Source organism: Lemur catta, chromosome 2 (genome assembly GCF_020740605.2).
Source record: "Lemur catta isolate mLemCat1 chromosome 2, mLemCat1.pri, whole genome shotgun sequence".
NCBI classification, from domain to species: Eukaryota; Metazoa; Chordata; class Mammalia; order Primates; family Lemuridae; genus Lemur; species Lemur catta.
Window position 1 is genome coordinate 83,164,454 of NC_059129.1, and position 27,320 is coordinate 83,191,773.

At 39.3% G+C, this 27,320-nt stretch overlaps 1 protein-coding gene across 6 annotated transcripts in view; it reads right to left on the reverse strand.

Moving 5' to 3' along the window:
- LOC123633042 (synaptotagmin binding cytoplasmic RNA interacting protein) overlaps positions 1–21,536 on the reverse strand; it is a 29,393-nt gene extending 7,857 nt beyond the window's left edge. For 4 of the 6 annotated variants that reach the window (XM_045543976.1, XM_045543975.1, XM_045543974.1 and 1 more), the window contains exons 1-10: positions 21,454–21,536; positions 19,951–20,110; positions 19,103–19,221; positions 18,868–18,975; positions 16,354–16,467; positions 16,078–16,254; positions 6,941–7,076; positions 5,730–5,935; positions 3,486–3,635; positions 3,033–3,154 (exon numbers count right to left, since the gene is read on the reverse strand). In XM_045543976.1, the coding sequence (XP_045399932.1) occupies positions 3,033–3,154; positions 3,486–3,635; positions 5,730–5,935; positions 6,941–7,076; positions 16,078–16,254; positions 16,354–16,467; positions 18,868–18,975; positions 19,103–19,221; positions 19,951–20,098 (1,280 nt within the window). In that variant the 5' untranslated portion in view covers positions 20,099–20,110; positions 21,454–21,536. The remainder of the gene's footprint in view (positions 1–3,032; positions 3,155–3,485; positions 3,636–5,729; positions 5,936–6,940; positions 7,077–16,077; positions 16,255–16,353; positions 16,468–18,867; positions 18,976–19,102; positions 19,222–19,950; positions 20,111–21,453) is intronic. The other 2 variants (XM_045543979.1, XM_045543978.1) reach the window with 1 other exon arrangement.
- Positions 21,537–27,320: the final 5,784 nt, after the last annotated feature.

Sequence of the window (27,320 nt, forward strand, 5' to 3'; positions counted from 1 at the left end):
TTAAATATTCTAATTAAAATTGTAGAGTACAATTTTATATAGTTCCTTAAAACTTAGCAAGTTATTTATTTGAGCCTCACAATAATCCCATGAAATCTGTAAAATAATGCTTCCTTATAGAATAACTTACTCTTGGACTATGTTTACTTAGTACCATTTATTTTATACTCAATTCATAAAGACCCAGCTTTTCCCTGTTCCAACTGACTCACAAAAAAATGTTATTCTGGTTCATTAGGTTCTCATTTTTCTGATGTGCTCTAGTAATTTATTGTTTTAAGGTAAGGACTGATGATCTTTTTCAGTCTCTAAACAGTCATGCAGTGATTCTCACCAGTGATTCTCATCCCTCTCCCCAGGGGATATTTTTAATTGTCTTAACTGAAGAAAAGGGTACTACTGCTATCTAGCTGGAAGAGGCCAAGGATGCTCGTAAATTCCTACAATGCACAGAGGGTAGCACCCACAACCAAGAATTATCCAGCCACAAATATAAGCAGGACAGAGTGAGAAATCCTGGTGTAATGGATTACCACTTACTAGCTGTGTAAACAACCCTGGGCAAGTTGACTTCTGTGCCTCAGTTTCCTCATCTCAAACTAGGAGATAGAGTATCTAACTCATAGGGATGAAACAAGCATTAAGTAGGAATACATGCTATAGTTTTAATTCTTTTTTAAAAGAATCAGCCAATGTAGCAATTTAAAGTACAAGCATCACATGTAGCCATCCCTTTTAGATTTTTCTCCTTTCCAAATATTAACAGATATACTGACATCCTCCACCTTCTACTTAGTATCACCCTCCATCTATCAAATCACAAATGAAACTGCTCTAGTTATGTATCTAATATACTTAATTTCCTATACTTCTACTTTAATAAATTAACCATAATCAATTGTCTTCTGAAAGAGATATGAAAAAGTTATCATTTTACACTGCATACAATTATACCCAGGAGTTTGAGGTATAGAGCATTAAAACTCTTTGTAGTCTTTTTTCTTTTATACTACTATCAAACCAATTATGCACATTTCTTTAGTCCCAGAACAAGTATGGGTCACTCGGATAATCACAGGACAAGAGATATCACATAATTTAGTCTGATCCTATTTTAGAATTGAAGAAACTGAGGCTCAGAACTTGTCAACTTGTCCAACTGCACAAGAAACTACAGAAACAAGAACTTGACCACTGCCTTTATTATAAAAATAAATAGGAATATGTCTGGCCGGGCGCGGTGGCTCACACCTGTAATCCTAGCACTCTGGGAGGCCGAGGCGGGCGGACTGTTTGAGCTCAGGAGTTCGAGACCAGCCTGAGAAAGAGCGAGACCCAGTCTCTACTAAAAATAGAAAGAATTATTTGAACAAAAATTAGCCGGGCATGGTGGCACATGCCTGTAGTCCCAGCTACTCGGGAGGCTGAGGCAGGAGGATTGCTTGAGCCCAGGAGTTTGAGGTTGCTGTGAGCTAGGCTGACGCCACGGCACTCTAGCCCGGGCAACAAAATGAGACTCTGTCTCAAAAAATAAATAAATAGGAATATGTAGAAGCATCCTCCTCTTTCTTTGCATCCCATACAGGACAATGCCAGCATTAAATATTAATAATGATTACTGTTCTTGCATCAAATAGCAATTACTCCTTAGAAACCAATTACCAGCCAGTTTTTAAAAAGTGCTGATGTCAATTCTTAACCAACTAAGTTTCCTTTACTGTCTTAAACAGATATGCATCTATAGATTCCCTATGATCTCTCCAATTAACACAACTCATTACACATCTTGTTTTCTTATCTTGATACTGTGTTATTTGATTAACAACATGCTTATTTCATTTTCAAAACCTATGCATACCACTTGAAATCTCTGGGGTGGCAAAGGGTACTATGTATTGGTTAAGAAGCCTCTTTTTGATACAAAGGAAGCAGAGTCCATCATAACTAGAGATTTAGTATTTTCTACTTCTCGGAAAAAGAAACTCTCCACTTTCAACCAAATATATTAAGGTGTTTGGACAGCTAACATTTAAAAACATTTTCAGGAGCACATTCTGTAAAACATAAGAAAATATCCCACATTGATTTTTTTTTTTTTTTTTTGAGACAGAGTCTCGCTTTGTTGCCTGGGCTAGAATGAGTGCACTGTCATCAGCCTAGCTCACAGCAACCTCAAATTCCTCGGCTTAAGCGATCCTACTGCCTCAGCCTCCCGATTAGCTGGGACTATAGGCATGCGCCACCATGCCCGGCTAATTTTTTCTATATATATTTCTAGTTGGCCAGATAATTTCTTTTGATTTTTAGTAGAGACAGGGTCTCACTCTTGCTCAGGCTGGTCTCAAACTCCTGACCTTGAGCGATCCACCTGCCTTGACCTCCCAGAGTGCTAGGATTACAGGCATGAGCCACTGTGTCCGGCCTGATTTTTTTATTCATTAAACAAAATTCCAGTTACTTATAATTGTTTTCACAAATATGGTCAATAGCAAGAGCTCAATAAACATTTGAGATCCTTGATGTTTCTCTATGACAAGCTTCCGAGTCAAATAATCTTTAAAAAGTTATGGGCTGAGCTCGGTGGCTCACGCCTATAATCCTAAGCACTCTGGGAGGCTGAGGTGGGCGGATTGTCTGAGCTCAGGAGTTCGAGAACAGCCTGAGCAAGAGTGAGACCCCGTCTCTACTAAAAATAGAAAGAAATTATCTGGACAGCTAAAAATATATAGAGAAAAATTAGCCAGGCATGGTGGCACATGCCTGTAGTCCCAGCTACTTGGGAGGCTGAGGCAGAAGGATTGCTTGAGCCGGGGAGTTTGAGGTTGCTGTGAGTGAGGCTGACGCCACGGGACACTTGTCTGGGCAACAGAACGAGACTCTGTCCCCCCTCCCCCCCCCAAAAAATTATGGTATGTTATGAATTGTTTTACAACTTTGAGCAATACCTATTATTCTCTAATTAGTATACCAACCTCAAAACGTATACAAAGTTTTGGTTTTTTTTTTTTTTTAACTATATAAATTTCACTTACATTTGATTCTTTGCTGCTTGCCTCTGAGCTTTTCTTTCTTTCCTTTTCTGATCTGGCGGCTTAGCAAAAACAATTTCAATATTTTCTCCTTCCAAGTCTTTGCCATTCATTTCTTCCATAGCCTTAAAAGATTAGATAATGATCAATATAAAAACAGGCCTTTCAGAACAATTATGATTCATTTAAAGTTAAAAAAATCATTTATCATTAATGTTAGAAGAATGACAAAAAGCCTCAGTCAGTGAGATAAAGTAAGATTGTTAGATTTTAAAGACACAGCTCTTCAACTTTTTTTTTTTTTTACTTAGAAGATTGCCTAACTCACTAAACTAAGGCCAATAAACGTTAGCCTGGGTGGATTCCATGCCCCCAATTTTTTAAATGTTCTGATCCTAGGATGACTAAAAATTGTTAGTCTGATTTAGATGCCTATGATAATTCTGCCTTATTTACCTTGACAGCACCATCTCGCTCATCAAAATGAATGAATGCATAATCTTTTAGTTTCTTCACTCGTTCCAGTTTCCCAAACTGACTAAATGCCTTTTCTAAAATCTCTTCTGTTACAGTATTGGCAAGGTTGCGTACAAACAGCACTTTTACCTGAAATTAAAAAAAAAAAAAAAAAAAAGCTCCCTGTATTATTTCAAAGAGTTCAATTTCCAAGATGCCACCATCCCACCCTGCAAAGTTAACTTCAATCACAATCCATTAGAAAAATATCAAAAATACGAAAAACAAAGTTTTCAACTCCTTTCAACCAAGGAGGATTGCTGGATCAGGTCAAAAGACCTGAAAAGACACCTTACCAGAGAAGATAAACAGGTGGCAAACAAGCTCATGAAAAGATACTTAACATCATCCGTCATTAAGGAATTGCAAGTTAAAATAATGAGGTAACACCACACTTATTAAAAATGGCCAAAATCCAAAGCACTAACACCACCAAATGTGAGTAAGGACATGGAGTAACAGGAAATCTCTCTCACTGCTGATGGGAATGCAAAATGGTACAGCCCCTTTGGAAGACAGTTTGGCAGCTTCTTACAAAACTAAACACTCTTACCATACAATCCAACAATCCCACTCATTATTTATCCAAGGAAATTGAAAACTTACATCTACACAAAAACCTACAAAAGGATGTTTATAGCAGCTTTATTCATAATTGCCCCAAATCAGTAGCAACCAAGACGTCCTTCAATGGGTGAATGGATAAACTGTGGTATAACACAGAATGGAATATCATTCATCACTATAAAGTGAGCTGTAAAGCCACAAAAAGAAATGGAGGAACCCATAACCCCAGCTATATATGATACTCTGAAAAGGCAAAACTATGGAGACAGTAAAAAAATCAGTGGTTGCTAGGGCCTGGATGTGAAGGGATGAACAGGCAAAGCAGAGGATTTTTAAGGCAGTAAAACTATTCTATATGATATTATAATGGATACATGTCATTACACATTTGTCAAAACCCATAAAATGTACACTAAGAGTGAGCCTTCATGTAAACTATGGACTTCAGGTAGGTGATCAATGCAGGTTCATCAATTTTAACAAACATACTACTCCAGTGCAGAATACTGATAGTGGAGGAGGCAGTGCATATGTGGGAGCAGGAGGTATACGGAAATTCTCTGTATTTTCTGGTCCATTTTGCTGTAAACCTAAAATTGTTCCAATAAAGTTTACTTAAAAAGAAATATAGACTGTATACTTAGTAGTTTTTATTAAATTAGTAATTATTTACCAATCAAGAAGGGACAGTTATTTCCTAACAAAGTGAATCCCATGCCCTCAGAAAGAGCTAACACTTAACAAAGGTCATCAAAACTAATCAGGACCTGCTTTTGAAAACTTAGATAAAGGAGGAGGGAGTATTCAAAGTATTAAGATAAATTGTTCTCTCAACCCTGAAAACTTTTCAAAGCACAAATACAAAATTTAACCTTTTGACTAAGAAACATTATCACTTCCTCCTAAAATACCTGAGAATACCATCTGAATGTGTTACTCTAAAGTACTAACCCAATGAGAACTTTATAAGCCAAAGAAAAAAAATAATCCTTATCCTTGGATTATATTCATAGTGCTCCCGACAGTTCACACCTCATTCTTTTTAACTGAACTAGTTGTATTTAACACCTAGAATATACATTCCCCTAATAAAGGGGGATTATTAAAAGACAAAGGGTAGAAAAAAATAATTGCAATCTGCACCTAGTAAGTAGTAAAGTTTTGACTCGAGATGTTTACTCTCATAGAATGTTTCAACTGACTGCTGAAGCAGGATACCTAATAATAGCTAAACATAAGTACAGCAGCTCTGCTGGGCCAGTACGATTCACTATTTTTAGAAGTAGGACTTTTAACACAAAAACCATGTAAGCTAATGGCGCCACTCTCAAAAACTCAAAGAAATTGCTCTTAGAAACCACACAAAAAATGGAAGTGAATCATCTCTACAGCATGTACGCTAGCTACTTCATTATGAGATTATGATGGCTATACAATTACAGTTAAGTGTTCATGAATAAATTTCTACATTCACTTGCCTCTAATCCCTTAGTAAAGAGTATTTCTCACATTCAAAAATCTAGGTTAAAAAAAAGTACACAATTCATTTTATAAGTTCTCTGCCTCCCTGACCCAATCATCCCCTCAAAAAAGATTTTTAACTTGAGTTATCATTACCTTTGCCATAACCTCAGGATCAGGATCTTCTATAGGATCAGCCCATTCAACAGTTCCAACATTTCCCCAGACCTTGACTTTACCACTCATTAACCTACGCCTTGCCTGGGCAGCTGTTTTGTGATCTTCATATTCAAGAAAACAAAAGCCTCTGTTTTTTTTCTTGTCGTCCGGTTGGTGGTACAAAATGACATCTGTAAGACCCTCTGAAAGTAAGCAACCATTTCAGGGAAATTAGATAAAACAGTCAGCAAGAACAAGTAGATAAAAGGACTTACTTTCCTAAGATATTAAATATCCAAGTGAAAAATAATCTTTCTTCATTAGCCATCTTTACAAAGACTATCAAAAAAACAGGTTCAGGTAATTTTCCCAATCCACCCTTCCAAGTTTTTCCACCACAGAAACCCCCAGGAAATGAAACTGTATTTTTTGTTAGATCTAAAGACTGTTTTTCTAAAGACTTTTTGCTTCCACTAACCAAATCAGAGAGAAGGAGATAAAAATCTTTACATAATTGTAGGAAACTGGCAGTATAGGTCAAATATGGCTAGGTAGTTTTCTTATTATGTAAGCAAACACTAATATTCTTTTTAATGGCACTTTTCTGGCCTCAGATACCAATGGCTTATATCAAATGAAATATAAAATATTAGTACTGCATAGGAATTTCAAATGTTCCTGACAACTGTTAGCAGGCTGATAATTTGCTAAACACTGTAAGACGACAAAAATATTTTCTAAATAAAGCAGCTTGTAATTTGGAAACTGTTATAAGATTGTTTTACAGTTCAAAGTTACACCATATTGATAATGTATAACTTCTGCATATGGCAAGAATAATTATTATTCCCATAATTTGGAAAAATCAAATTATTCATACAATTCTACTAAGAATATCGACTAACACCTAAAGAAAGACTACAAAGAAATATCTTGCAAAACTAGGGAAGCAGAACAATGATTCTGCAGGCCGAATTCAAATCTCAGCTGCACTCCTTACATATAATTTTTCAGCAAGTTATTTCCCAAAACCCTCTGTGCCTACTTTTCTGATCTGAAAAATGGGGTTACATACCTCATCAAGTTGTAGAAAGGACTCAATGAGTTAATAATTATAGTGTCTAGAACAATGCTTGGCACACAGAACTATACTATTATCCTCATTAGTATAAACTACATACACCTTCTTCCAAAAAAATCCAACTTACCTGTTACTTTGCTAAATTCTTCGAGAATCTGTTCCTTGGTTTTACTCTTAGGAATAGAGCCCACAAAAAGCCTATTGTTGGCAACCGAGATGCAGACACCAATGTGTTTTCCAGAACGTATTTCATGATTATTATACTGAAAGTGGAAAAAGTACGTTTTTAAATCACTTGTAACATCCGATTAGAAGTGTTTATTATAGAAGATACCCAAATCTCATCTACAAAAGCAAAATTTTAACAAAATTCCAACACTACGTGTTATCAAATATTTTCATCCTTTAAAAATAACTTACCATAATTCCCATATAAAAGAGAAATTATAATCTGAGAGAACGAAGACTTTATTGACAAAACACACTAAAAATAAGTTTATGAATTAATTTAATATAAAAATGTTTGTTAAATCCTTGAAATCTAGAAAACTTCATAAATTAGGAATCAGGTCTGTAGTAGCATAAATTCAAAAACTGCTGACTCCATAATATCTTAACTTCTACATAAGTTCATTCTGCCAACAACCAGTTATTCTCATGCAAGGGAAACTGAATCCAAAAACAGCAAGCTTTCTGCCTTTCTGTTAACCAACACCTAAATCTATTTTTACATCTCCCCTTCCTCTTATAAAAAGTTGCAATAAGGAATTTTTGCCTTCAAATATTTAAGCCTAAGGAGCTTTTTATTTTCAATCCAACCCTACTTTTTGTCCCATTTCATTTTCATCAAGCATGTAATAAAATTATGAAGGAGAAAGACAAGTTTCTTTTTTTCTTTCCCCATCCCACCCCCAAGACAAGTTGATTAAGGTAAAAGTATAGAAACAAATTATAAAACTACAATAAAAAGTAAACTTAATTTTCAAGTAATTATATCCCATAGAATGAGATATTGTAAAGCAGAGGCAAAATGTACTACGTGAAAGTGACAAATCTACCAATCACTACTATTATTTACAAACCAAGGTTCAAAAGTATCCAAGTTATCTGGAAAACTGGACTACACGGATTACCTAGTTAAAACCACCTCGAAGTTTATGTTTGTAATAATGGTGGCAGCAGTGGCACTACTTACTGATTAATCTCAACACCTGACCTCAAAATCTATTTTATACCTAGACACACATGGAGCCATACAAACTGAAGAACCAATAGAATTTCCATACAGCTTACAGAACAGCCTCATGGCAACATAAAAGTCATTCTTCTCTTATTCCCATTCTTGCATAGTAGGTTGACATCAGGTATAACAAAGGGAAACATAATTCAGAAAGTAGATTCCGGCCAGGCGCAATGGCTCACTCCTGTAATCCTAGCACTCTGGGAGGATGAGGTGGGAGGATCGCTTGAGCTCAGGAGTTTTAGACCAGCCTGAGCAACAGTGAGACCCCATCATCTACTAAAAATAGAAAAAAATTAGCCAGGCACAGTGACACGCACCTGTAGTCCCAGCTACTTGGGAGGCTAAGACAGGAGGATCGCTTGAGCCCAGGAGTTTGAGGTTGCTGTGAGCTAGGCTGATGCCACGGCACTCTAGCCTGGGCAACAGAGCCAGACGCTTGTCTCAAAAAAAAAAAAAAAAAAAGTAAACTCCGTGTTCCTTTCTCCATCTTCTTTGATTATCTTCAGAGAATCAAAATCAAAATTTGAATATATAGTTCAAATACTGTGCCTCCAAGTTCAGAACAACTTCATGCTTTCTACCTCACTATTGAAAAAAGTCTGTTATAGCAACAGAAAATGAAGAAAAAAAAAAAGAAAAAAAACCTCTCAATGGCTCCCCATCACCAGAGATAAAGTTCAAATACTTAGACATCATATAAGACCATCCTAAAACTCACGCTACCTCCTCTTTCTCTCTACAGTTATCTTAGCCATTTATATCAGTTTTGAAACATGTAATTTTTAACACTTCTAAACCTCGACTTCCCTAAAACTTCTACCATCCAAACTCCACTGCATACCTGTAGATTGAGTTCAACCATCAAATACCCTACAATCCCTAAATCCCCTAAAGGTCAACAAAACACCCTTTCCTGTTAACATCAAGGAATAGTTCTCAATTGGAGTGATTCTGCCCCCAGGAAACATCTGACAGTGTCTGCAGACATCTGATATTCCTGGTTGTCACAAATTGGGAAGGAGAATAGACTTGCTGCTGTTATCTAGTGGGTAGGCAGAGGCAAGACATGCTGGTAACCATCCCACAATTCACACAAGGCAGCCCGCCACGACAAAAATTATCCAGTCTAAAATATCAGTAGTGCTAAGGTGGAGAAATCCTGCCTTATACTTTGTTGTCTCATATAGCATTTATACTCTTTTTACATGTTTTTTTCCACCATTAGATCAAGAATCTTTTAAAAGCAGAAACATTCGTGTTACCTGAAAACAGTAGAGCTACGGCTGAATCCATCATTGCATGGGATTATGGACAGACAAGTAGACTACAATGCCTTATTTTACAAATAAAGTTAACCTAAGAACACAATAAATTACTTTAAAACACATACATTCCCTAGATTCTTATCATCTAGCATCAAGTAGCCATCCTTAGTGACAAATCTATGGCTTGCAAGTTGGTCATCTAGTCTATAACTAGGACCTGACAAAAACAATTAACATATCAGAAAAGGGAAGGAAATACAATGTGTTTAAGGGGAAAAGTTAAGTTATTTTTTGAGGGTGACGATTTGGTATGTTTTTATTTTCTTTTTTGGTATATTTTTTTAAACATTTTATTTTAAATATTTCAGCATATTGTGGGGGCTTTTTTGGTATTTTTATTTCCCAAATCTAAGAACAGCGCTATTCACTGTAAGAAAATATATTATTTTTTAAAAACTTCTACAAAAACTAGAATTCTCGTACACCAAGAAAATACAATTGAGAACAACCAAAATCCTTACAAGAAACCTAGAAGGGAAATATAAAAGACAACGGAAAAATTCTATCAAGGCAGCAATAATCAGAGAAATGTAAGAAAGATAGCTAATCTGTAATGTAGCCAACACTTCCATCAACATTAACAATGCTGTTTCAAATTAATAATGACTATTTCCATTATTATATACAGAAAAACCATTTTCTTTCCAACCCATCATCATTGAGCCTGCTAATCAAGGTAACCAGACAGGGTAAGTACAAACTGTGAAGGATGACTACAGTCTCTAACCAATGTAAATAACATAAAGATTTAAGCAGGATTTATAAAATAAAATGTAACTCTTCCCCACTCACATTTTAAAAATAAGAAAACCCTGAACAATTATAGGTAACACAGAGAATAAACTGGCTCACCAAGGAAAATAAGTCATTAAAGCAGCGAAGTAAGTAAGGAGACGCTCTGGGCATACTGTCCAAATAAAACAAAAGTACCTAGAAATAAGCATTTTCTGAAGCAATGTTCCATCTATGGATTAAGCATGCATTTTTATATGTATATTTGAATTGCTTAACCTTTCTTGCTCTAATATCATTCTATCACCTTAAACTCAAAACACTTCTCATCCTAGCAGGCGGTAAAAGTAAGTTAAATGGTAAAAGGGCAAGACAAAAACAAATCTAAACCTTAATAGAGGTTCTAATTTACTACCTAACTCAAGACACTATATAGTACCAAAAATGAACAAAAAAGTATGTGTTTCCTACTTTAGAAAGGTGGGCCCTGGACCTTAGAAGCTGGTTTTAAAAATCTAGCTAAGCTTTCAGGCTCAGTATATGACAGTGAAGTAGACCAAATAAAACATAATGATGAATTTTGATTATTAATCTATGCAGTTTCAGTATTTAAGAACACCAAAACAGGAGTGGTACAGTGTGGAACGTTCCTGCCACTTAGGCTCAAAATTTTAAGTCACTTTTCCCTTCCCTCATAGTTACCAAATTCCCAGAAATTTAGCAATCTCAGATTTGGAATCTGATCTAGAAGTGTTTGCTCAGTCCTAACTCTTCTCAGTAAAGCCACTACCTCCCAAGCCTGTCCACTTTCATTCTAAATATTAAAAAGTCTTCTTTACATTGAGCCAAAATCCACTTTCCCAAAAATTCTACAATAAATCTATTTCTTCCTCCAAAAGATAACACTTCGCATACCTGTGCACACACTTCTCTATGCTTGGTTAATCATTCCTTCCCTTGTAATAGCAAACTAAAGTGCCTCCAGGAGATATTGACACTAAAGAGTGACATCTATAACACAATACTGTAAATGCAGACTGAGATTACAGAGCCTAGAATAAACTGGACGCTGTTACTAATTTTCCACTTCTAGACACCATACCTCTATTACATGTTTTCCATGTTACCTTAGCTTACTTGTTAAATTAGTTTTATACAGAGCTTGACTTTTGTCAATTCAACCCTGCTACATGTGAACTGTATTTTTCCCAGGCTATCAAAATTTTTTCCAGTCCTGATTTTGTCATCCAAGGCATTAATTAATCACTGCATGCACATTCAAGTCACCAAACATTTCATGAACAGTCCAACTATGCCCTCATTTAAGTCACTGGAAAAAGCTACAACAGAACCTACAATACACCACTAGTGGCCTATCATTTCTCTCTTCAAAATCTTTGACCTACTGATGCCACCCTCCTCCTGGCCTTTGTCCTATTCATCCAAACATCCTTCATCATTCAACCATTTACATCATGCTACCCACAAGGCTCAAAACTTTAATTGCACTATGCAGCTTACTTAACCCAGCAGTTCTGAACTATACCGTCTGGTATTGACCTTATACAAGTTGTATCTCCTACTTATTTCAACACTGCTTCAACCAGATTCACCTGTTTCCTTCACTGTTCTGCTCAAACTTCATTACAAGATGTTCGACAACCCTAACCTAAAGCAATCTCCCTTCATCTTTGCACGATTTGCTTCCACTTTAATTGCAATGAGCCCCTTTTACGTCCCACAAACTAAAATCAAGAACGTATATATCTGTGATAAAAGTTTTTATGTTTAACACACCAAATAGTTGCTAAATTGCTACTAAAATATTTCATGGACCTACTTTGTCAGCTGCACTCATCAAAATGGTTGTACACACATTATGGTGGTGTACACAACCAATCTGGTGAATAAAACCATCAGAACTATTAAAATCTTAACTTTTAATCTGTAAAGAGATCTCATCTATTCCAGTGTTTGTAACATAGGCACTATTAGCATTTTCAGCAGGATATTTCCATTACGGAAGACTATCATGGCACTGCAGCACCACTGGCCCTGGGCTCCAATTCCAGCAACACAACACACAAATACATATTTGCCTACGCTTCTTCCTGTCTTTATGACAACCAGAAACACACGTACTTCCCAACATCCTCTGTGGGATTAATCTACTCTAATCCCTACAACTCAAGGTAGCACAGAATAATTGCAGATGGAGGCTAAAAAACCTTTGAACAGGAAAACAGCCCATGAACTATAAAGGCATAAATTCTTGTGTCATAATGATGTTAAATGCCACTGGTGAGCCAGTCAGGTTACTTATCCAGCACCTACCATATATTGGGGGCACTGTTTTAAACATTAGGGATACAGGTGAAAACATGCTTACCTTTTGATAGGGAAAAACTTTTTACAAAGTCAAAAAATAATTCCAAGTTCATCTAAGCAAAATCTATTTTATCATGTTCAGGATACTGTGAAGGGGCAATAGGGTGGTAATATTTCCTCAAAGCCAGGAAAAAGCCTTCTAAGACCTGACTGGTAAGTACTAACTGGGTTGCTTCCAAAGTGTATAAGAGCAGAACAGAAGGTGGCCTTGTGATAGCAATGGCCATGCCTTATTTGGAGGACAAAAAAAGAAGGCAAAGTATAGCTGGAAAGGTAATGAAGAGAAAAGTGGGGGAAAGAGGTAAGCAGGAACTTGACTGGATAGGGTTGTGTTTGAAGTCATTTTTCAGCATAGGAAGGTTGTGATCTAATCTATCCTATCAAATGTAAAGGGCAATAGAAGGCAGTGAAACTCTTTAAGTTCCTTCACACTAGTCTAAGTGGTACAAAAATGGTAACTTAGATGAGAGTGGTCACAGTGAAGACAGTAAAGCGTTAGATGCCAAAAATATTTTGGCAAGAGACATGACTTACTTCCTGAACTCCTTTTAACACTGCCTAAATCACTACATAATTTAAAAAAATCAGGCTACTTTGTGGCATAACTTGTACTGCTGGCTTAAATTCTTATGTCTAGTCGACAATACGCACTCCAGCTAAAGAAACCTGGCATCAAACCAAGGCTGTGGTGTTTAGCTGTATGGCCTCAAGCAAGTCACCCAGCCTATTTACTCTTCTTATAGAATGAAGATGATTCCACTTACCTGGAAGAAAGAGTTGAGGTGGAATTTAGAGATAATAATGTAGCATCTGGCAAAGCTACTGTCCCTCAACAAGCACTCAAGTGGTAGCTACTAATCACCTTTACACAAGTTTAGATCTTGCTTCCCTAGATTATCATCATTTAGGGACTAAATTTTTTTATTCCCCCTAAACACAAGGTAGATGTTGGCTAAAATCAGTCACTTAAGAAATTTGCAGTTCAGCTATTAACATCAATTAACCTATTTTTATAAGTAATCCACATGCAAATTTAAAATCTACAATAGTTTTTAATCTATTGCAGAAATCATTGCTGCATCACTATCAAAAAATAAAGCCACATCCTTTGACAACTCAGCTGGTAGATCAGAGGATTACAGACTAGAGAAAAAAATAAGGCCAAATTTCGGCCTAAGATATTCCTCAAGACACTCAAAGAAAAGCAAATAGAGCAGGTGCTTCAATCTTGTCTGATTTGTAAATAATGCAAAGGAAAGCACTGTCCCAACATTTAGCTACATATAAATAGAATGACACTTCAACTACATAAAATTCACCTTAGAGTTTTAACTCAAGTAGGATTTCAAGACATGACACAAGTAGCAAGAGCTTCCAAAGTATGCTTCCTTAAAGAATGTATCTAGGAAGGGGTACTGATTTCCACAAATAAATACAAAAGTAGCAAAAAACATCCAAATCAATTTAAGTTTTGTATTTTTCCAAAATGCTTCAATTATTTCATTTCCACTAAAATCTAGTCCTTTCTATTGTTGTATTAAGGCAAGTCTCCCAAATCCTAACCACAGTAAGGCATTTAAAAAAAGCAAATGACAACATGTTCAATTCATCCCAGTGGATATATACCACCTACCATTAGAAGTATATTTTAAAAAGTACTAAAATGCAACGACTCCTGTTATCAGGTAGTAAAAAATAATCATGCCCCCAGATAAGCACTCAAATCACAGAGAAACCCAGAAAGAAATGTAAAAAGGTTTAAGGGTTAGTTCCTAGACCAATCAAAAAGGCTGCTTGGGTATCTATGGAAGTTTCTGCATTTTAGTTAAAAACTATATAAATAAGACTATATTCTAAGCAGCCTACAGAAATGCAATTTTGTTAAGCCAAGGCAATTGTCCAAACTGAAATATTTCGTAGTGTCTACTTACTGGCACCCAAAATCATGTCACTACTGGATTAATTTCCATCTTCCTCTAATGTTTCTTTAAGGTTTCTGGAAATCCTCTAAAAGTAAGTTCAAGTGATCACCTACCAGAATCAGTATATTTTGCTGACAAAAATTAAGTACCCTACAATGTCAGTTTAATGATTCTTCTTCAAAATGTTAAAAAATCGGTCTGACATCACTAGTAAATTCTTTACAGTGGTCCCTCGGTAAATGTAGGGGATTGGTGCCAAGACCCCATACCAAAACCTGGGGATGCTCAAGTCACTTACATAAAATGCCATAGTATCTGCATATAACCCACACACATCCTTATATACTGTTGTATTATCTTTCATTGGGTTTTTGGGACTATTTCTATTCTGCAATTAGTTGAATCTGTGGATGTGGAACCTTTGGATATGGAGGGCCCACTGTATTAGCTTTTTGTAGTAAGACAACTCATTGTTTTTTTCATTCTGCATTTTCACTTACTGTTACTTTATTGCTGCCTGGCAAAAATGTTCTATTCTTGTACAGGAGATTAAACTGGATGATTTCTAAAGTACCTCTTTCTTTCTGAAGCTCTAAAAAGTCCTTCATTTAAACTGCTGAAAACTAAAATTTTGACAGCTCAAAATTACCAGTGAATGGCTCCCTACAGAACTATATCCCCTGTAAAATAGGAAGCATTTTTTTAAGAGAAAACTCAGCGAAAATTTAAAAAAGAAATACCTAAACTCCTGCATTCTCTTTTTAAAGACATCTATATTCTTTCAACTAACATACTTTTCTAATGTTAAACCTCCACCATATTCAATTATGCATACCAGTGAAAATATTCAAACAGAGCGGGAAAACATGCTAGTTTTATTTTTCTCTTTAAAGTTTGCCTTCAATTGATGTATTTTATGGTGAGGGAAGAGGGAAAAAAACTCAGGAAGGAAAACAGTCTGAAGATTTTAAGTTTGCTTAGAATTACCAACAAAATACATAAGGCAGATAAAGCAAATCTAACAAATATCTGCCACAGTGAGCCATCTTGTACAAAAGTTCCTCCCTCCAGGTGTATTTCTTGAGACATTCCATAAGTTTAAATTAACCCCAGCTCTTCAACTATAAAATGCAGAAGCCACTTCAGTCACAGAATTTAATGTGTTGGAAGCCATAATTTGAAACATCAAAAAATTTTTTTAAAAGTTGGTCATCAAGCAGTGTTTGCTGTTAAAAAAAAATAACTAGGTCCTCATCTAATATCTAGCATTTTAAAATCAACTACTGCCACTCACCACAAAATCCTGTTTCATCAATTAGAAATTATCAAAATGTCCTTGTGAATTACTTTAGAAAAAGGGATGGCCCAGGTGTGGCGAGGAACTATGGGAGTACTATCAGTTACTTACTATATTTTCACATTCCTATAAATTTAAACAAAAAATCACTAAGCCAGATGTTTACCTACCATACTACTTTAAGATCCTGAATCGTATCAACTATACACAGAATACTGTTATACAGCTTACACAGAGAATGTGAAAAATATTGCCTCATCAGCACTTCAAAAAACATTTGGTAAACTCTGAGACACAAAAACAACTTGGCCTTAAAGATAGTGCATGTGAACACTTAAGAGGGGGAAAAATACTTACCAGTTTAACAGCCTCCTGAGCTGCTTCTTTTGTACAAAAAGTGACAAACGCATAACCTCTATTGAGACCAGTGAGTGGATCCATCATTAGACGTAGATCCCATATAGGTCCAGCTTTCTCAAACAATGGAACAAGTTCATCCTCAAATAGATCTCTTGGGATCTTCCCCACAAATATCTGTAAATTAAATATTAAGTGAAAACCATGGAGAATTTCTTTAGGAAACCAGATACCTGTGCTTTTACTACAAAAGGTACAAGTTTTTAGTTTCTTTACCTCAGTGCCAACAGAAGGCTGCTGACCTGAATAAACGGAATCTGGAGGTGGTCCCCCATACTTCCTCTGTCCAGTGGTCACATCAAGTGTGTAGCCTGTTCTTTCCAAGAGTGCCTTAAAAAATTCAAATATCATTAATACATTTAATTCACAAGACCACACACCTATGCATTTAACATTTAAAATTAATCTTGTTCAAATCTTTCCAATCATGTTGGCAATATTCCCCCATTAACAGGTTTCTATTGTCGATTTTAGAATTTTCCCTTCAATGTATGCTTTTTAAACCCCTAATCCACTGTCAAAACTTCAAGATCCTGTTCAAATTATTTTCTCGTCTCCACAGGAAATATTAATCCATCAACAACTTTCAAGCCAGGGTTTATCTACTCTCCTAATATGGCCTAAAAAATGATTATACCTAATTTGGCATGATCTTAAAGCTTTACCCAACAAATTCCCTATACCCCATTCCTAGGAGCACACTGCCATTCTGGGCACTTTGTCAGCCTTTGAAGAAATTACGCTCCCCAAACCAAGTCTAAAAGCTTGGGAGCTACAGGAAAAATAACCTCTTCTTACCTGATATTAAAAGTGCCATGTTTCACAAAATACCATCAGTCATTCAGAAAAAATAAAAGCCAAAATGACTTTAAAAACTTATGAAACTGCAACAGTGTGACATAATTTCTACATTTTATCACCCCAAAAGTGAACTGTTAAAATTTACAGAACTTGTATTTACTCAGAGCATCAGGAGTTTATCTTCATCCACTATAGTCAAAAGCACTAGAAAGAAGTAGTCCACCATTAACCTAAGGAAAATTATTCCCCTTCTCCACTATCTCAACCACAAAGCACAAAACCAGTTTTTTTGAACAACAAAAACAATCTACTAGCTAATAAATTCTGCAATAAAAACAGACTTAACGCTAGCCACATGATAAAAGTTAACAAAATGCTGTTAAATGATTTAGGGTCACCTCTGTCTCTGAAAATGAAAATGACTAGACACATTTTTTTTTTTACATTTTCTACTCAAAGAACATTAAATATTTATGAAAAATACAATTCATAAAAACTCCTTTATTCCTAAACTTTCTAACAAAAAGGTTCACAAAAGACAATTCTTTGTTATATTTATTACACTCAAATATGATTGCTTAATGGTGCAACGTTAGGTAAGAAAACTAAAACTCAAATCGATGACTATCACATAAACTAAACCATTAAATGGCTCATCTTTCTTTTTTCTCATATGTAATTCCCGTGCTATAAAGAAGTTATTTTTTTTACCTTTATCTTCACATGACCCAAATAATACCTTTCATCTATAAAAACAAAAAGGAAAAACTTACTTCCTGTCAAACATTCTATACAAACGTCCCTATGCCTTCTTGCCACAATTTAAGCCATACTCTTCCAAAGATACAACTGAAAGCCACACAAACTATTATAAAGTTTGTAACATTTCAAATTCTAAGTCCCAAATGTAGATTTAATTACAACTGACATAACTGCAGTGAAGGCAACTATACCCCATTTTCAAGGCAAAACTACATGAACAGTTCAAACTCAATTCACTTACAGCTAAACCTGCGAAAGCCTCAAACTCATGGTTGACATTAACAGCTAACTCCATATTCCGATCTCCTCCACATTCTATACGTCCCTCTTCCCATATCATTAAAACACCCAATGCCTATACCCTTCTTAATAACTGATTTTCTTAAACCATAACCTCTGGCTCAAGAGCACTATCACATTATAAAGCACACCAGGTTAAACACATATGATCACTTAGGCTTCTATAACTTATGCTATGTTAAAAAAAAAAAAAAAAAAAGGGAAAAAAATATGATCGCCATATTTTCTATGAACTATAAAACTCACTAACTAATACGAGTATCAAAACCTAGCTTAATTTGAGGCCATTTATTTTTCCATAGGACCCTAAAACAAACCAAAAAAAGCCTTTCACTCCCAGCCTCAGTTTCCTCATTTACATTTTCACACTCAACAATCTTATTGTTAAAAGATGCTTTTTAACCTTAATTACCAATACTAATGGAAGAGGAGGGCAGCAGTGTTAACATTCTAAATTCACTGGGGTTTGAGACTCCTGAGATAAACAAATATAAATATACACTCTCCACCAGTATGAGGTGAAATGATTCCCTCCTAGTCTGGCCTGATAATCAATAATATGGACTTGCAATTTTTCAAAAAGTATCTAGAAATACGAGTGTTTCTTTAAATCTTTTAATTGGGAATATCAACAGCACAGAATTTAAACATCAGTAGCTGAGTAACATGATAAAATTAAAAAGTGAACTGTTTTAGAAACAAATAGTTAAAGATGGTAAACTTTTCAAAAAATAACAATTAAGAATAATTAATAAATTACCTCAACATCTTAAAAACAAACACATCCCTTTCACATTGAAGGAATATTTACTGAAGTTAGAATAATCAAAAAGGCTTTAAAACTAAAGAGAATTTTTAAACACATACCTTAATTTTTGCTTCATCTGGTCCTTTACTGGAGTCTGCTACTTTGGTCCCCTGTTTTTCTCTCTGCCTGTAAGTCTTCATGACTCCACATAAAAAGGCACTTTTGTTCTGCCAAAAAAAAAAAAATTCCATTCATATTTAACAGTGATCATATCTGCATCTAATAAAACTTAACAGAGCATATCAAAACTACTCAAATTTAATTCTTTTCACACTGACATTAAATTAACATTACCTGAACATGAGAGAGATCACTGTCCTTAAACTGCTGAAGAACTGCCAATGCACCGTCTTCATTGAATTCTTTTAAAGCTTCGATAGCTCTTTCATCTAAATCACTATGTGCAACTAGCCCTGCAAAAGAGAAAACAATTAGTTATCAACTTTTAATACTTTGGAAAAGATTTTTTTAATGAAGACTATGACGGCAATCCAGGTACATGTGTGCCTGTACAATTCTACTCCCCTTATCTACCTACATGTTTGGAAAAACACACACTTTAGCCATTCTGAACTGCATTCTGAACTAAAGAAGCCCTCTCAACCACACTTACAATGAGCTAACTTCTTTTACATCTTGTTTTGTGTCCAAATCAGACAGTTCTGAACACTACGATATTTCTACAGTAAACATACAGGCTCACAAATCCTAAAAACCAACAAAATACCAAGCATGACAAATGAACCTCTACTCAATTTCAGTACCACTAGAAAAAGTAACAGCCACACCAAAAAGACAAGAAAACAAGTCTACAGTTACCAAGTTATTTAACAAGAATCCTACTATAAAAATACTCAAAAAAGTCACATGGCCTGCTCCCAACATTTAGCAGCTGTTGCTACTGTCATATACTTATCCATCAGGACTTCCAGCCAGCCAGCCTTTAGCTCTTAACCCTCCCTTTTTCCCTCCCTCTATACATCTCAACCTCTGGTTCACACCTAAATTAACCAACTATCACAACAAGGCAAAACTCCAGTTCCCACACTTATTGGAAACCACAAAAAGTTGCTATTTTAGCTCAAAGCCAGAAATCCAATAGAAAAATTTCATAATGTAATTTTGCAAGTGTTAGTTCTTACCTGCAACGTAAATTTCATCTAGTTTTTCAGCAACTTTCTGTGGTAAACCAGCATCAAGCAATGTCTGAAAATTTTCTGAATGGATAACTGCAGAAGTAGTATCCATGGGCTCTTCAGTACCATTTCCATTAACATGTTCTGTAGCCATGTTTCCAGAGATCTGTTCAAACGCAATAAGCAAAATTAAACTAGGATCTTCAAAAAGAATAGAGGACAATATGAGAGCCCCAATCTTTACTTTCTCTACCTTTTACTACACCAGCCAGCCTGCGCCTCTCTTTAAAGAAGCCTTAAAGTCACCATCGCCTGACAAGCCTAATTTGGAGCGCAGGGCACAGAAGGACCAATTCACTATATTCTTCCTTAGCACCACCCCTGACTCACCTGCTAACACTCCCTAAGAAAACCATGTTACAAATAAAGCCCAATCAGCACGAGGACGAGCCAGCGTGCCACATGCAGCTGTGCCCATACAGAGAACGAGGTGTGTGTGGAGAAAGCAAAGCTGGGCTCGTCCCTCTCAAAAGGTAAACCCCCAAAGTGCGCGCTTTTCCCGCCTGCCGCTTATAGATCAGTAACAACAGCCAGCGAAGAACAAAGCGCTCACACAAGCCACCTTCCCACCACCCAATTTCTCCACCCTTCACCCCCGCACCCCAAAGCCCGCCCCCGACTCCGCACCCAGAGCAGCAGCCTCACCACTGCGGCCGCCAGGAGCCCATTAGAAACACGTGCTCTGCGCCTTCCAATGTCCTACAACTTCCTTCAACGGAAACCCACCGAGTCCCAGGCCAAGACCACCACCGGCTCCTAACATCAACCCGAAGCCGCTGTCGGAGCCCCCAGAAAGCTGCAGTAGCACAATCTCGCTCCTCAACACCGAGGCCCCGGCGGCGCCAGGCCACAGGCTTTCCCCGCCCCCCAGCGCCGCCGTCTCCGCCGTGACACATGGCTCCCCGTCTCGGGCGCTACCCGAACACCGGCGACCCGGGCCGCCCGCCCGGCCGAGACGTGACCCGTGGCGCGCGGTGCAAGCCCCCACCCCTCGCCCCTCGGTGCAGGGACTGCGGTGCCGGGGCTGGCAACCCGGAGGCGTGAAGGCGTTCCACGGACAGCCCAACACCCGCGGGACGCCGAGCACCGCCCAAACCCGCTGCACGGCTGCGGGACGGGACCTGCTCCTCTCCGCCCACTCCCGCGCCGCGGCGACGGCCACGACAGCACCAACTCAGCTGCCGCGAGCGGTCCGTGCGGGCCACGGGGCCGCGGAGGCGCCTCCTCCCGGAGCGCCGCAGACAAAGCCCGAACGGCGGCAGCACATGGAGAGGAGAAAGTGGCGGTGCGTCCCGCGGCCTACTTCCAGGCAGCCCCAGCCAACGTGCTCCTCTCCCCCTTGGAATCCATTTTCCAGAAAAGCCGGTTTCTCCCCGCGCCACCCTCCCCCAGCTCACTCCACAATGTCATGGAGCTCCCCTCCCAGACCCAGGTTCTGGCGGTCGTTACCTCCCCGTTGGGCCGAGGCGGAGGAATCCTGTCCGAGGAGATCGGGTTGCGGGAAACGCGTGCTCGCTGCTCCCTGTGTCCGGCGCGAGTGGAGCTGTTGTAAAATGGCGGCCGAAGCTCACGCCGCTGGCAGCAAACCCGATCCAGTTCCACTCGCCTCCGAGCGCGCTCCCGGTGCGCGCGCGCGCCCCCGCGTGACCCCCCCCTTCCCTCCCCTCCCTCGCGCGTCCGCTTCACTCACTCTCTCAGTCCCTGCCCTCCTCCAGCTCCTCCTTCTCCCCCTACCACCACCACCACCACCACCACCAGCCACTGTCCGCCGCCTTCTCTCGGCCCTCCGTCTTCCCCTTCCTGCTCCTTCCCACCACCACTCCCACTCCCGTCCGCGGTCGCCCAAGCAGGAGTGGCCGCCTTTCCCCTCCTGGCTCGCACGCTCCCTCCCTCCCTCGCTCGCTCTCTCGGCCCCGTCCCCCAGTCTCTGCCGAGTCGGCTGCTCTCTTTCTCTCTCCCGCGCTGACGTGACGACGCAGCCGACGCCTCGGGACGCGCGCCCGCGGGCCCCGCCCCCACGCCCCGCCGCCTTCCGCGCTCCTCACCCCGGGGGGCACGAGACCCCGCCCTTCCGCTCGGGCGGCGGCGGAAGGGCCGAGAGTGAATGAAAGGCCCGCCCCTTCCCCTCCCGACACTCCCCCTCCCGCTCCCCTCCAAGCGGGGCGGGCTGGCTCAGCGTGTCCCACTCGTTCTCCTTTGTCAGGAGACTGGCATCTCCCCACCCCACCCCACCCCCGCCGAACTCCCGCCCGCCCCACCCCCGCCCGGTCCCGGGCTGGCGGGGCAGCAGGCTGTGGGCGCGGAGCGCGGCCGCAGCTTCCCGGAGGGCACCCACCGGTCCGTGCGCGCCCGGCCCCCGCCCCCGGCTCCGCCGCCGCGTAGCCGTTCCAGGCGGAGTCCACGCCGCCGCCGCCCCGCGCTCTCCTCGGGAAGCTGCAGGCGCACGTGTCCCCTGGGGCGGGGCGAGGCAGACAATGGGGCCGCGGGGGAGGGGAGCGGCGCGGAGCCCTGCGGATCGGGGGTCAGCCCGGCTGGTGGTACTCGAATGCGAGAGTCGCCCCGGGGAGACTCGGTTTCCCCAGCTGGGCAGTGGGGCCTCCCGGGGCCCTGCAGCCGCGCGGCTCCGCTTTCAGGAGAACCTTGGGCGAAGGGAGGGGTGCCCCAGGCTTGGAAGAGGAAACCCCGGCTACTTCTGAAGGGGGAACGCGGCTGGCTCCAGTGGGGCGAGGAACGGCTCCCGCCTTGGGATGGATGATACGAAGACCAGATTTGGAAGCGAAACCTCCCGGTGGTGAAGGGTTGTGCAATACTCCGTTTCAGTCCCTGGCCTTTCAAGCAGTTAAGGGCTTCCTCCTGGCACAATTTGAGCAACTTGAAACTGCACAAAGCTGTGTGGTTAAGACAACTTTGAGGAAAATAGCTGTGTTTCTATTCAAAATTTTTGGCGACTAAACCTTATGTGAAGTGACATTTCCTTTGTAACCGTTTACTAGGTACAAGAAGACAAGACAAAGGCATTTGAATTTCAGACGCGATATGGATACTAATTTATCTGGTGCGGCAGTAATGAAAAATTTTAAGTGTCCTTTTGATTTAAAAGCTTATTTTAAAGAGTTTAGTGCTTCCCCAAATGAGCTCTTTGCTATGGTAACAAATCGGTGGTTCGAAGAAAAGTTAAATGAGCACTCTTCAAAGTGTATAGGCACGTAAAATACCAAATTATTTTCATAGGTACTTAAATCAAATACTTCTTGGCCAAAGCACTAGCCGCCCTGTTTAGTGAGAATCTGAGATCTCCACTACCCGAAATTCCTAGCATCAGACATACCTGCTGTGGTATTTAGCTAATTCAGCAATAGGGATTTCTGTTGAAAATCCAAAGGTCGTGGTTAATGATACGAATAACCAATATGTTTAGTAGAAAAATACAATAAAAGTAATACTATGGATTAAACAAAGAATGAAAATAATGGGTCTGAAATATACGACGCTTTTTTATTTAGACCTTCCTGGGTATCAGTTTTTGTTGTTGAGGCAAGAGTCTTGCTCTGACGCCTGGCTAGAGTGCCATGGTGTCAGCCTAGCTCACAGCAACCTCAAACTCCTGGGCTCAAGCAATCCTCCTGCCTCAGCCTCCCCGGTAGCTGGGACTACAGGCACCACCACGCAGGGCTAATTTTTCTATTTTTAGTAGAGACGGGGTCTCGCTTTTGTTCGGCTGGTCTCAAAGCGCCTAGGCCTCCCAGAGTTCTGAGTTTACAGGCGTGCGCCACCGCGCATGGCCCCAGAATTCTTTTTAGAAAGTGTCTCTACCTAGACAATGTCAAAGACTCCCAAATTAAAATCTCTAGCTATTTTCTTGCCCCTAATTCCTTTTTATAACCATGCCCTAGACCTATATGTGGGCTTTCTGACACTCCAAATCAGCATTTCAATAAACTAAACATATGATCTTCCCCCTAATCATCCATCTCCAGAGCTCCCATCTCTATGAATATCACCCACTGTGCATCCCTGGAAATGAGCAAATCATTCAGGATACTTCCTTCTCCCCACTGCCATATCAGCTAATGAAGCCCTGTCAATTCTGTCTCCCAAATATATCTTTACTTCTTGCTATGTTGCAACCACCCAGGCAAAGCCACTACCTATGTTCATGATTCATCCACTCTTGCAGCTCTCATAACCCATTCAAAGCCCAAATCAGTGCCTCCTTCCTCTTCCCTCTCTTCCTTTCTCTCTCTCTTTCTCCCTCTCCGTCTCTCTCCCTCTGTCATTTAATTGCAAGTAAGATGCTAAGGCAGTGACTTGCACCTGTAATTCCAGCTACTTAGGAGGATTGCTTGAGGCCAGGAGTTTGAGACCAGGCCTGGGCAACATAGGCAGAACCACTGCCCCTATCTCTTAAGATTAATTAATTAATTTTTAAAAAAGATCCTATGGTACATGTGCTTAAAACCCTACATTAGCTTCCCATTACACCTAGAACAATGGCCAGAATCCTTAACTAGATCAACAAAGCCCTCCAAGATCTCTCCCACCTGTCTCCTCAGTTTCATCTTAGCCACCTTCTTGGCTTCTGCAGGCCTTCCCTTGATTCTAGCAGTTTGCTCACACTGAGGACCTGGACAGAGAAGTGACTGATGTAAGAGCAGGACTGAATAAAAACTCATCAGTCATGCTCACCATATGATGCCTTTTTGAATGAAAAAACAGTATAATTTTCCTCCTGACCTTCACAACTTCTTATTCTGGGCTTGACTACAAGAACTACTATTATTACTGAAACAAGGGAATTCCTAATAATACTTTAAACAAAACAAAACAAAACAAAACCTAGTAAAGTGATTGATTAACTTGGTATGATAGATACACTGCGTTAGATTGAAATGTATATGAAAGCTCTGGCATAAGAAAGTGCTCGATAAATATGTGTCTTTATTTCCCTGAATCATCTTTAGTATCTAGCACAGGATTTGAGGCTTAGTAAATATTTGCTGAATTAAGCCAAAGGATAATAGGCTGAGACCCAGACAACCTTCTAATCCCAGATCTAAGCCCTGAGTAGTGTGGGCTTGGACAAATCATTTCATGCCTCAGAGTCTCCATTTCCTTATCTGTAAAAGAGGTGCATTGGAAAATGATTTTTGAGATTTCTTCTAGGTCATACATTTTATAATGTATTTTAAAATTTCCCAAAGTCTTTCTCTAGTTTCTCAATGCTTGAAAATATTCAGATGTCCTATTTCTCACTTAAGATCTTCCCTATTTGAATCTCAACTTCCCTTTACAGCAAGATAGCCTGCTAGTCCCCTTATACGGACCCTTGCCCCAAACAAAAATAACAGCAATAATAATAACAACAAAGATCAATTATATCTGACTTTAAATATCAACCCCAAGAAAAATAACAAAAAATAAATAAAATAAATAAATTATCAAGCCCAGCATGTACGTGGAGAAATCAACACATATTCACTGTTCACAAGAGGATAACTTGATACAATTTTTTAGAAGATAATTCAGATATAGTATTTACTGCAGTGTTTTTGTTTTATATATATGTATAATGTGTATAATATATACAATAAATGTGTATAAAATAATGTGTAAAAAAGTTATTCATTTGTTTCATTTCTGTCTTTTCATCTAAGTAGCCTTTGAAATAGAAGATGCAGACCTGTTGAGTTGGCAATTAATGAAAAGGAGGCATATAGGCAGGCCTGTTTGGATTTTTTACTTGTCCAAAATTTTTCCACCTACTCAATGCCATACTACTAAAATAAATCATATTTTCTTCTTTTCTGCATTTTCTAAACTTTATGCTATAAACAAATATTAATTTTATAATGGGAGGCCACTACCATTCATATGGAAAAAATCTATAGCACATCATCATTCTTGCCATAGAACCATAAAAACCTAGAGTTGAAAGAGATTGTGGAAGTCACTCAATCCAATCTTTCTAGTAATCAAGAAAGTTTTTATGGCCAGGTGCAGTGGCTCAGGCCTGTAATCCTAGCACTCTGGGAGGCCAAGATTGGTGGAATTGCTTGAGCTCGGAAGTTCGAGACCAGCCAGAACAAGACTAAGATCCCATCTCTACTAAAAATGGAAAAAACTGGTGAGGCGTGGTAGGCATTGATGAGGCATTTGTAGGCCCAGCTATTTAGGAGGCTGAGGAGGAGGATTGCCTGAGCCCAGGAGTTTGAGGTTGTAGTGAGCTGTGATGATACTACTGCACTCTAGCTGGGGCAACAGAGTGAGACTCTGTCTCAAAAAAAAAAAAAAAAAGAAGAAGAAGAAAGAAAGTTTTTGCAAAATCTCTCACATCTTATTTTCATGGTAATAAAAAGTCTGGTGTGTTATAATTAAAAATTTCTGTTCTGACAGCTGGACATGGTGACACACCTGTAGTCCCAGTTGCTAGGAAGGATGAGGCAGGGGGGTTGCTTGAGCCCAGGAGTTCAAGGCTGCAGTGAGTTATAATCACACCACTGCACTACAGCCTAGGCAAAAGAGCAAGACCCCATCTCTAAAAATTAAAAATAAAAAATAAAATAAAATAAAAACTTCTCTGAGAAAGACACTGTCCAGAGAATGAAAAGACAAACCACAGACTAGGGGGAAAAAAATCTTTGCAAAACACATATCTGATAAGGAACTGTTATCAAAAATATTTAAAGAACTCTTAAAATTCAACAATTAGAAAAGAAACAATCCAACTAAAAAATGGGCCAGGTACAGTGACTCACACTGGTAATCCCACCACTTTGGGAGGCCTACACGGGAGGATCACTTAAGGTCAGGAGTTCAAGACCAGCTTGGGCAATATAGCAAGACCCCCATCTCTACAAAAAACTTTAAAACATTAGCCGGGCATGGTAGCACACACCTGTAGTCCAAGCTACATGGGAGGCTGAGGTGGGAGGATTACTTGAGCCCAGCAGTTAAAGGTTACAGTGAGCTATGATTGCACCATTGCACTCCAGCCTGGATGACAGAGCGAGACCCAGTTTCTAAAAAAATAAAACAAAACAAAAAACAATCAGACAATAGCCAAGATATGGAATTAACCGAAGTGTCCATCAAGGAAAGAATGGAAAAAATGTGGTGTATACATATACATGCACACACACACACACATTGGAATACTACTCAGCCATAAAAAGGATGAAATTCTATCATTTGCGACAACATGGGTGGAAATGGAGGTCATGATAAGTGAAATAAGCCAGGCACAGAAAGACAAATATCACATGTTCTCACTCATAGGTGAGAGCTAAAAAAGTTGATCTCATGGAGGTGGACAGTAG